A 12,500-nucleotide genomic window follows, 5' to 3' on the forward strand; every position below is an offset into this window, starting at 1 on the left:
AGTTCCATATCCACTCTGTGCAGAAGTCTGCTGGGTAAATTTCAGACAATGCCAGTGGTAACACTTCTGCACTGGAATAGATGAGGAACTTTCTTCCATGTTATTACCAGGTCCATATCAGGTTGTACAGGCAGAAGCAAACTGCTGGGGCAGAAACTCCCAGACCTGTTTCAGCTGTATCTGGAAGACAACTTCAGACTACTCCTTTTTAAACTGAGGAACGGGACACACAGATATGGAAACACATAATGTCACTTCCAGTGTCTCGAAGGGGGAGTGCATTTTCATGTAAGATCTGTAACTACCTAGAATTTCATGAAATCAGCAACTAAAGAAATCAGGGTCTCAACTGAAAGAGCCTGCTTAAATAAAAAAAGCAAAACCAACAAACAACCCCTTAGTAAACAAAGATGCAGGAGTGAAGCAAAGCACATAAGCAGGTCAGAGTATGGAATGATACTTACTATGGTAACAGGTACTCTTTAGCATATCCATCTCCTGTTTGTAACGCAGCCACAAGAAGAAAAAAGCACAAGTAGAGAATCTATGCATTCATCACAGCCATTGTGTTAAGTTAGAAGAATGGTTGCAACCATTCTTATAGAAAACAGGATGAGATGAAGTAGTGAATGGAAGACTAACAGACAAGTGATATATCCAATGAACGAGGTAAAGGAAACAAGACGAAAATTAGATTACACCTCTTCAGGATTGTTATTTTATCCTCTTTTTAAGGAAATTGTGGACTTTACCAGCCCTGCTCTCATTTTAGTTAAAACTACTACATAAGGTGAGCAAATAATGATGTTTAGAGTCAAATTGAGTTACAAAGTATTTACTGAGGTGTAATCCAAGTACAATAATGTTTAAGAAATGTGCAATCAGCGAAGGAGATTTACCAAAGCATCCAAATTTGTGTCTGGTTCACCATCAGACACCATTTCATTTCTTAAGAGCCACCATTTCTCACAGAAAATGCACAAAAGGGTAAATCAATTGAGAAACACCAAGCGATGACGAGGCAATTCTGAAGAGATGAAAATTTGTCTTTATATTAATGCACACTTCTTTATTATTGTAAACAGAACTCCTAGTACACTCACAGTTTAGTGGAGTATATTTTAGGTAGTATAAAAATAAAGTACAAGACAAAATTTACCTTTGTTAGCTACTAGTTCATATATTTTCATGCGTCAGTCACTAGTGATGCAGTTACTGGGTTTCCCTGGCCCCCAAATGAGAAGAACATACCTTCCTCTATTTTAATCGGCGTGCTGGGAGGAGTGCGAGCTGAAGTGAGATCAGGGGGACTTCTCTCTTTCTGTGGCCTGCCATCTTCTGAAGGTTCTGCAGATGTAGAAAGGCAGAGAAAACGTTTCAGCATGTGAGAAAACAAAAGTCTCTTTGTGCTCCATGTGCACAAGATTTGAATACATTTTCCTGAATCAAAATCCTGCCAGGATATGAAATAATACCAAAGCAAGCAAAAGAAAACTAAGTGATAGTTTGATATCAACAGAACTGTTCAAGCCACAGCTGTGCTCTGTGGTGGTTTTTGTTTTTCCAAAAGGGCATGAACAATGTAATAGTTTATGAATTGGTTTATCATGCTGCTCTAAAGAAAACTTGTGAGGAAAAACCACAAGGAAGATAGAAACAAATGGGGGGTGGGAGGAAAAATGCTTTCAGACCCACACAAGATAAGGCTCTTTTGCTTGCTTTGCATTGCTGAAACTCTGCGTAAACAAATTTGCATTCCCAAAGAAGAGAAGACTGCACAGATAATCAGCAAAACATGCAGTAATTAAATGATTCAAAACAGATTTCACAGCGGTTTATGTGTTTGTAATTAGTAAGGAGGGTCCCCCTTGCTTCCAGGTTTAAACATTAACAGAGTACACCATGTATCAGGAACAGTATTAAAACATTTCTTCTGTACAGTTCAGCTACACAATTAAAAGTGAAATCAGCCCCACAGATGAGAGTCAACTGATAGAATCTCCAAATGGTGTAGCTAAAGAGGTCGTTCCTTAGATTGCAAGCACAACTGTACCATATTAATAATACCTGAGGCCTCAGCCAAAAGGTCAGGATTCGACCTTAGTGCTTTGATCACTGCAGTATGAAATTCCTTATGGGAGGACTTCTGCCCATCTGTCTCTTCTCGGTTAAGATGTGTGATGACTTGCTGCGTGGTCTGACAAGAAACCCGTGCAGCAGCAAACTGAGTGTTATCTAAGGATTTAGACAGTGATGATACGTCACGATCCTGTAAAGTCTTTGTATCTGTTCCTTGACAGGTTTCTGATCTCCCTTTCAAATACAGAGATTTTTTTTATCTGATCTATTTTGCTCCCTGATGGTCTGATTTCTAAGCTATGTGCTCTGTTCCTCAGGTGGTGTCTGTCTCAGTAACACAGTCTCTACGTATTAGGGTATCTAAGAAGCATGTGGCAACGTTACTGAGAGAATAAACACTGCAACTACACAGGCACAACAGCAGAATATCCCACCCCACACAGTCCAATACTTGATTAACTGAACACATACGATCTACAATGGCTCCTACATCATCTTAACAAAAGGCAGAAGCCAGGAGGACATACTGCAAGAGAAAAGGCACTTCTGGCTCCTGCATTGCTCAAATTCAAAACCTAACAACAGACGAGCATCTGAGTATCATCCTTTAACATTATAGAGAAGTAAAGCAGGAGAACCACTTTAGATGCAGCAATCATCTCTCATAAGTCTACAATAATTTACAGAATCTGTTTTGGAGGATATGTGTCATTTCCAAGTAGCCTTCAAACATGGTTCTGTACCTTCCCCATTCAACAGATTTCTCAAATCCACAATTTTCAATGGGGTAGAAAACTGCAGTTTTGCTTCTGAAAAGCAACACTATTCTATCACCCTGGACTATCTCTACTGCTAAGGGAAACAAAGTGAACAGTCTGCAACAATCTGCAGTACCTAAGAACTTTTCTGACTGCAGAACCTGGCCATCCTGAACACCCCAGTTTGTCTGCTAGTGTAATTTTTAAAAGAAGATCTATGCGCTTTACAGAATGCTCCATTAACACCCAGATTGCACATTCTATCTCCAACATGCCTTTAAATTTTTAAGTCACGCTGGAAAAACTGAAACACACCAAAGCTGAATACTTGATCCATGGTCTCTGCAGGTAACCCACATTCCAATAAACTTGCTGTTCTTATAGTCTGTTGCAGAACAAACGCACACAGAGAAACCAACCTTCTGGGCCCTTCTGCTTTCTTTCTACTTCTTTGCGATACTCTTCCAGTTCTCGATCAGTGAGTTTATTGAAGGGATTTGGTCCTGTTGTGCTCACTATGACTTTGGGTTGATACTCCTTCTCGATTATTGCCTTTGACGCAGTCACCAGTTCTCCCTGACAAAAGACAATTAAGATACATCTGCAATTGAGCAGTAACTTGCAGAACCCTGAGAAGTACAGAGGCTACAAAGCAATCGGAAACAAAACAAAACGATAAACTGAAAAATGCTACATTTATTTTCTTTTAAATAAAAAAAAAAAAATAAAAAAAATCAAAACTACTGCAGATTTTAAAACAAATACGTTAATTGACAGCAGGTCAATATAAAGGAGAAAACAGGTCTTGTTAATTACTCTTACAGACACATCAGTGTTTCCACCAGGGAATATCCACCATTAAGCAGTAAATCAAACAGCAGCCCAACAGTCTAGCTGAATTGTGCCTCAAGTCACGCAAGTATGAAGTTTCTTTTTCTTCCCACAAAAGAAATGGGATACCAGGCCCAAATGCCTGGCAGTCTGGGCACAGAATACCTGTAGAAGTTCACAGGACTCAGCTCACAGGTACTTCTGTGGTTTGTTTCAGGTTTTTGTTTGTTTCAGGGGGCTTTTTTGTTTGTTTTGGGGTTTTTTTAGTAAGGGAAAAGCCATTTCTAGTAGCTACTGCATAACATCTAACAGATGTTATAGTAAAAAGCCATCCTGTGTGTGTTCTGCATACATCAGGATTAATAGTTTATTACAAGCAATTTTTAAGTAGCAAAGGTTAACTGCCATCTTATACAAGTTAGATATTTACATCTATAACATTTGTCACACAAGCCAGACAAAAAGGTATACAAACATTAGCAATTCTAAGTTCACTAAGTTCCAATGGACAAAAGCTGCTGCATCAGAGATTTTCTAATGCTACAGTTTTTCGTTTTTCTTCTCCAATCATATGGTAAAGACTAAAGCCATATAGTAAAGCTGTGTCTTTCGAGTGACTTGTTTAAGCATTTGATTCTTCATTAGATATACAGAACTCTACTGACACTAGTTTGGAAATGACTGATGTGTGACCTGTGCTTCATGTCATTGTGACATCTGAGTTGCCTTCCTTGTTGAAAAGAGGTATTTGAATTCCATTACCACATAGGTATGGGGAACTGATTAGCCCACATCATCTTCATATTCAAATGTTTTTTGTTCCAATATTGAAAAGAAAGCATTAGAAAGTTCAAAAATAAACAGCACCTGAACAAGGGGACAAACATTCAATTCCACATTCATACTTGATGAACAGGCATGAGATCTTCACTGTAAAACTGAAGATGAAATTAGACAGAGCACCGTTTTGGATGCTAAGAGCTGCTTTGGACGTCTTGTCAGCACCAACAAGGTGACAGACCAGAATGTCCAGATGGAATGAGGACAAGAGCAGTTAAGGTATTTCTGAAAGCCCCTCATCTCCAGAAAGGTGGTCTAGAGCAATGCAGGAAGGTAAGAACAGCCGGTTGGTAGAATCTATGCTGCTCTCCAGGAAGCAAATACCAGCCAGAAGTACTAAAGAACAAACAGTACACCAACAAGCCTCACTGTATGATCCTCAAAGGAACTGCAGGAGAGAAACATCTCTAAACAATTACAGATCAGCTCTGTTTATCCATAAAATTAGAGGAGCTCATCTCAGATGCAGAATGCCAGAAGAAAGTGAAAAGCCTTTTCTTAGCTATGTCCATCAAGCACCAGCTTGATTGTTGTGGCTTTTCTTGCAGGATAGTGTATTGAAAACAAATCACAAAACCATCAACCTTCATACGGATCCTAATTATTTTGTAGAAAATGTAAACATCCCCAAAACTACAGGTCCCAGCTTTTAATGGCAGCAGAAAATTGGTGCCCGCAGCAACTCTGTATTTCCCTCTCTATCTCTGCCCACCCTTCAAACTAAATGTGGAATTTTAACTGAAACACAGCAGTACGTAGGAGGGGTTTGTAGAGCACTGAACTCAGGCCGAGTTTCTAGACTTTTCTAGGATTACAAAGGCCAAAAGAGGAACAAGACACACAGTGCACACTGGTACCCCTGGAATGTTTAAGAATCTAACTTATCTACAAGTTAAATCCAGAATGACTGGGTAGAACAACTCTCACTTGAAACAAGATTTTACTCAATACCTATTGATTAATAACAACAAAGAGCAAGACACAGAGTTGGCAGAAAGATGACCAGTGCACTGGCATTATGTGTTCTCCTCCTTACAAGCACCTTTGTTAACTACTCAGAATAAAAGCAGCGCATCAAGCTTATCGCATTTACAAAATGAAACAAAACCAACAAACCAAACCCATAGACACAGAAAAGCCACACTCACAGGCAATCCAAACAGTATTTGTACTAGCTGAGTATCTTTGACCCAAGAGAATTAATATTGAAAAAGATCAGAGGCAACAGGAGTAAGTGGATTATATATTACAAAGAAAAAGCACTTGTGTTTTTTGGACCTTAAGAGCAGAAAAATTAAACAAGAGACCAGAAAGGCAAACTTTTGATCTGCTCTTTCCAGATTAAGACATCCAATTTTGCTCAGTATCAATAATATGGTTCAAAGGCCACTCAAAATTTCTAAGGGTAGAAGGACTGATTCTGTGGGGACAAAAACTATGCAGTTATGTTAGTAAATTCTGCAACGTAAGTACTCTAAAACATATATAAATCAAAGAAGCAGAGATGCATTACTTCACAGAATAGGCACTGGAGCAGCCTTCCAAGTATTCAAATAAAAATATACACCACCAAATGAAGGGACAGAAGGAAAATGAGTATAAAGGACTACAAAGACAGTACAGGACATACTTCAGGTTGTTAAATGTGACACTAAAATAGACAAAACTTTGCAGAGCTATCAACCTGTCCATGCCATCAGAGATTCCTATGAACCCTCAGAAAAACTGAGTAAGAAAATTGGTCTGGAGATGTTTCCAGTATTACAGAGCCTGCAGGAGGAAATAAACTCCCATATCAAAGGCTGGCACTCTGTTTCAACACAGGATGACATGCAAAAAACGAATGTTCTAGCGATTTCAACTCGATTATGCTGATAGCGGCTTTATTTTGATGATGATTCTACTACTATTTTGATGACTATTTGAAGTTTGATTGCATGTGTAAGCACCTGAATATCAACAGTATCTTCTCCACTGTGAAAAATAATGGATAGATTACATTCACAAACAGAATATATTTTCACTCCTGAGAATTTTCTAGGGGCATATTCTACCACAAAGTTCCAGCAAAGGGAAAGTCGCTTGTAGCTAATGATGCACAACAGACTTTCATACTAAACTTGGACCTCACATATCCTACAAGAAATTTTAGATTTTCAAGTCATTTTGTAACTTTTCCACCCAATTTTGCTTTCAGAGAAAATTCAGAACTGCTGTGAAGTGACCATCATTTAACAGGCACGCACTTTATCTTGTTCTCAGGGACAGATGAGCAAAACTGTCACCTTATACATGCCAAGTTTTCTTTCACACATTAGGTTCATAATAGTTGTCTAAAGTTAACAAACACTCTTATCACAATCTGGCATTAAACCAGTGCCTTTGTCCAAAAAACCCAAAGTTCTTCAAGTACTGTTCGTGTAGAAGTTGCCATTAAAACACAGTGCCACCTCTGGGGCAGAACTGAGAGGCTCCTCACGAAGAACAAAGCCACAGAATTTCCATTCCAAAGGAAGAGACATGAAACAGGTGATTCCCCTTTTCCTTTAAATTCTTGAAAATTCATGTGATTTTTTTTCTTTTAATGAGATTGCAGAATGGTCATTAGGAAGAATAACCAACATCCCCTCTCATTCAGCCAAGACTGAAGCAGAAGCTTGGTTAACCAAGTCTGTAACACAAATAAAATCACACGGTGCACAAAGAGCTTGTATTGCAACATGGCTATGGCTAGGACTTCTCAGAACATGGACAAAGCAAGTGACAAGGCAAAATGGAGTATTTACTACTGCAGCCATAGGCACAGAAGACTCAAAGCATTACATGCATACTTTACACAAACAGAATTGTTTTCAGCCCAAATAGTGTGCGTTATGTTAACTGAAAACAATACATTTGAAGCATTACTGCAATCAGATGGAACTTTTTACTTTAACTGTAATTGAGTGTCAAAGCATTTGTCAGCTGAGAACTTGTAATTATCTGGTACCTAGAAGTCTGTAAGTCCTTGATGTACAGGTCTCCTCAAAGCTTCATTCAAAGTTTCCAGTGAGGTTTATGTGGGCATCCTAAGATTGCTTATACTTCCTTTGTTCCACAATACACAACTGACTTTTGGCATAATCTTTCTAAGACATTTCTCTGGTGGGTTCATTTGTTGTTATTTGGTTTGTTGAGTTTTTTGTGGTTTTGTCTGTTGGGTTTGCTTGTTTGGGGTTTTTTTTTTGGGGAGAGGAGGGTTGTTTGGCTGGCTGGTTCTGATACCGCATATATTATGATAATGAGACATTAGGCATGGCTTAAACCAAGATTTTAAAATCTTTTAGATAAAATACTGGAGCAGAAGAGACACTGATGCTTATTTGCACACTGTGCTTCAGTGTTACATCACCTCTATGAAACTCCTTCCATACCTGGGAGAGAAAGACAGCTAAGGACACTTTGTTTCCAATGTGCAAATTGTTCCAGTTCAGTTGGCCTCAAAGAACTGCCCACCCCAACCATACACGCCTCTTTTGAATTCATCCTGTATTTAAAATGTATTACATAAGCACAAGCAAGATTCCATGTCTGAAAGCCAATCGATTCTGGAAGTGCAGGGCATTCCTCAGCAATTCTTATAGGTAACAGCAAGAAGGTTTAAGGAAACAAGACGTCTAGCAATGCAGGATCAAAGTTGACAGCGTTCGTCAGCATGGCACGCTCTGTAAGTGTGGTATCTTTGGAATGACACTGATGTAATCAGGCTGAGATTAACTCAACATTGATCTCAGATTAGAGTAATTCAACACTACCAGCACGTGCAAAGAAACCTAATCAGCACCTTAAGTGTTTCCTTACCAGCTTCTACAGAGAAAGAAAAAGATCAAAATCCTTAAAAGATACTTTAACAGGGTAAGGTACCTGCTGGTATAGTTGCACATACAGAATCTGGAGAGTCATCTATTTTTTTTTTTCTTTTCTAGCCAAATCATTAACTAATAGGGAAAAGGTCAGGGTGAGGAAGAGGTAAAATGAAGGGTGAACAACAGCATTTAGAGCAGTATGACAGGGCAGTACCTTTCTAACAGACAGAGATTTAGCGGGACTAAAGGCCTGCTCTGTGAGATCGAGCCCTTCAATAGATTCCGTACAGTCTGAGAGGGGAGCATCCTGCAACAGTAAATTGAGTAAACAGAGCAAACCGAGCCCAGGCTTTAAAACATCAACCAAAACCATTATGATGCTTGCTAAAAACATGCAAAGAAACGGTAACTGGCAGATGAAATTGCAAGTGACAATGGATTGACATGCACACAATATGACACCAAACATGAATAATGCTATGGTCATGATAAGACTTGCCAAACTTTTTAAAGTATATCAGAAAATACTTATCTGAGGCAGTTAAAGCACTCAGATACATAGAGCTACAGCTATACAGTATAACTGTATAGCTCTAATTCTTACTTTGAGCTACAATTCATAGATAAAGTCTTTTGTATATCCAGATATACTGCTTTTAAGTTTCAGTGATGTATAATAGCTTTTTTTTTCCAAACTGCTCTTCAAATAAAACATTATGAAGCATGATAAAACATACTTAACACACAACACTACTGCCCCATAGTGAGCCTGCTGTGCCCAGTATTATTAGTACTTCAAGATACATGAACTCAGAAAACAAACAAACAGAAAGTTGCCACAAAGCCCAACAAGTTTGAACAAGAATCTAATCCATAGAAATAAGCCTTCTGAATTTCATGCATTACATTCAGCAAAAAAAACCCCAAGAAGCATCCTCCACAGACATGCTTGGGCTACATGGCTGAAGCCTCTTAAATTTCTGACCCTGAGCACTCTCGCAAAGACAATGGTGTTACCTCTAAGACTTACCTTAAAAACAGAAACTCTCTGCCAATTAAAGAATAATTTCATAGTGATATATTAGGTGAAAGCAGAGGATATAATGGATTAAGTTTAAGCTAATAGTTTCAGGCGTTTTATACTCTCACCTGTACAAGACTTCTGTCCACAACTACCCCAGAAAGAACCTGGGACTGAGGGCCTGCAGTTTTAATATCTTGTAAGTTTTGCTCTCGGATCTGTAAAGGAAAGCAGCAGAACACAGTCACATGAATAACAGAGAAAAGTTAAGCACATTTTTGTATTTGAAAAGGGGGTGGGTGAACCTGTCAACAGGCTGCAACTAGTGTTGATTGCTATGGCCCTATCCAACAAATAAAGCGGTGCCTATAAGCACTTGAAGACGTGCTTCAGTTCCTACCTGTTTCCTCACATTCATCAGAATTTAGTCTTTAAGTACCACAGCAGGTATGGCCCTTTGCTTTTTAGTACTGGCTCATGGTAAAACTCTACAGATCAGGTAACAGTTTATGAAGAAAAGTGAGGAGAGAAGCACAGAGGTCATATTTATACACGTTTATTGCACCTGACCAGTCATTTACAGTTTTCTGTCACTAGCCACTAGTCACTGATACTGCACCACAACATCATCTTCCTGCAGAACTTACTGTAAAACACAGAACAACAGTCAACTTCTCCATCTAGTCAAGACCACATTCATAAAAGGGCATATAAATACTCTTCTATGCATAAACTGAAACTGGAGTAATCAAACACATCCCTTTTGTTGCACCCTGAATACCTCCCAGTTCTTTCCATACAGAAAATGGGAACAGAAACCAGATCTTTAAACCTAGGTATTGTCTGTTTAAATTAGATACCTTACAGTGATAAACAATTCATAACAGCTGACTCAAAATTGATTTCTAAAATACTCTGGTTCCCAGATAAATGAAGGAAAGCATGCAATTGGAAAGGCCTCTACAACTAAAAATGACATGCAATTAATATAAAAATACATGCATACAAGTATGAAAACACAAGGTATTACTAATACTTGGTATTTCAGAAAAGTATGAAGATCCTGCATCATCTGTACCTGTTTCTAGCTTACTACCCCTCTCATCATCAGGAAAGTAAAAAGTTTTACTTCTCTCAGTCGCTTCATTCAAGTTTTTAACAAAACAATTTGTGTTTCCAACACCAAGAAGCTGCTTGGCAATTTCACTTGAATTCTCATTTTAAGTGATTATTATTTGACAGTGCCAAACCAGGAAAAGCAAAAGCTCTGTCAACCTTATAGAAATTATTTTAGAACAAATCAGTATTCCTGTTGGTACCCCTGTATAGACTTTCCTGTGATATAATGCTAACTCCCATATTCCATATGGCCATCAGTAAGAAGTAGCAAAACAATCCAGAACAAGTTAAGTATTAACAAGATGCCAGTGCACATCTTATACTTAAAAAGAAATAAAGTGAACAACACCCAATGGATTCAATGCTTTCCTGTTGATAGGCTGGTGACAAGAAGATCTAAAATTTAAAGACTGGAAAATTAACTCCTAGCTGATTTCAAAAAGATTAACATGCAGTTCCAAAGGCCCCACAATTTCTGCAACAATCACAGCATATTATAATGTAACAAAATATAATATGGAGAAATATCCATAGATTTCTTTGTCTAGGCCACAATTTCAACTGGTGAAATCAAAACAGTAAACCAGGTCACTAATGTTAACTATGATCTCAGGGAACAGGCTGTTTCAGAGGTATCCAGCAACTGGTCTGACAGTAACAAAACATAAGACAGTGGAAGTCTTCACAAAGTGGACAGTAATACCATCTTTTTCTGAGACGATTTCAGAACATTTGGGAATTGTTTCAGTTATAAAGGGGTAGGACAACATCAGAGCTGTTTTACTGAACCCCCAAAATTTCACTAAAGAAAGTAAGTCAGTTCATTACAGGTACGCAGCTTAATTTTAGTGATGGCAAAAAGAAGTTACTTCACTATTACAAACCTTGTTCCTCATTTCTTGGACCTCCTTTGGATTGGTGTTCAGTGGAACAAACAGGTTAGGGACAGCAGAGGTGGCAGTTCTATGTCCATCCTCTTTAGTCCACTGTAACATCAAGAACAGTTGAACAGTCAGAACTGCTGTAATGGCTACAGACACTCAGAGCAGCAAATTCACAGAACAGTTGATCATGCATTATACATAGCAGAGAACTGAACCAATGATTGAATTCTTCTATTCATTCCTAAAACTATTTAAGTTGCTTCTTTCTTCAGTAGTATAAACTGTCCCTTCAGATACATTTCTGATTATCAGAATCATTCTATTAAGTCAAGCTAGTAACAACAAAAACTAGAAAACCAGTTAACTTGCAAATAACTTCCACCCAAAAGAATCCAATTACTACAGCTATGTGCAATTCAGAGGTGATGGAGGCTGAAAGGTTTTTGAGCTGTTTTTCTGTGCACTTTACCACACTGACAACTGCAGTGTTTCTCACTTTACAAAGAGACAATATAGGAGTGGGAAAACTCCAATATAACTACTTATTATTTTAAGGACATATTTATTGGGAATTTCACAATGAGTTCATATTTGTTTTAAAAAGGACACTATTCCTTACCCAAACAGAAGTACAGCAAGATCTAAGACACGACCTCTAAATCCCTGTTACTGCCATTTTCATTTTCTGCACTGGGTGTTTTTATAAAACAGCACAAGAGAGACAGAGAGATCATTGATTCAATCCTCTGATACCCAACAAACATCAAAGCGAACTTAAAGCATAAGATGACAGAAGTATGAAAAGCAATGTGATGTCACTAATCAGGTTTAGTGAATGATTCTGTACTGTGAAGCAAGAGTGGGCATCACCAAAGTTTTGCATTAAAACAAGCTACTTCAGCAAAATGTTCTGTTTCCAGCATTAGTTTCTGCACAAATAAATAGCTGTATCAGCACAGCAACCTAAAGGAACAGTTTGGTGATGTCGAATATTTTATAACTCATAGCTCAAAGGGTTACAAAAATATCCCAAACACAAACTTTAAGCGCTTCATGGGTTCTTCAGAGAAGGTTGCTTTATTTGATCAGTGCATTTAGTATGGAGCTCTGTTTAATTTGATGC

At 38.2% G+C, this 12,500-nt stretch overlaps 1 protein-coding gene across 7 annotated transcripts in view; it reads right to left on the reverse strand.

The window, feature by feature from the left end:
• ADD1 (adducin 1 (alpha)) overlaps positions 1 to 12,500 on the reverse strand; it is a 29,076-nt gene that overhangs the window by 3,702 nt on the left and 12,874 nt on the right. For 2 of the 7 annotated variants that reach the window (XM_010023760.1, XM_010023758.1), the window contains exons 10-14: positions 11,378 to 11,479; positions 9,503 to 9,592; positions 3,257 to 3,413; positions 1,252 to 1,347; positions 464 to 498 (exon numbers count right to left, since the gene is read on the reverse strand). In XM_010023760.1, coding sequence (XP_010022062.1) covers positions 464 to 498; positions 1,252 to 1,347; positions 3,257 to 3,413; positions 9,503 to 9,592; positions 11,378 to 11,479 — 480 coding nt within the window. Of the gene's footprint in view, positions 1 to 463; positions 499 to 1,247; positions 1,348 to 3,256; positions 3,414 to 8,567; positions 8,661 to 9,502; positions 9,593 to 11,377; positions 11,480 to 12,500 lie in introns of those variants that run through there. The other 5 variants (XM_010023756.1, XM_010023754.1, XM_010023757.1 and 2 more) reach the window with 3 other exon arrangements.

This window comes from Nestor notabilis, unplaced genomic scaffold, assembly GCF_000696875.1.
Source record: "Nestor notabilis isolate BGI_N333 unplaced genomic scaffold, ASM69687v1 scaffold24751, whole genome shotgun sequence".
Classification (NCBI taxonomy): Eukaryota; Metazoa; Chordata; class Aves; order Psittaciformes; family Psittacidae; genus Nestor; species Nestor notabilis.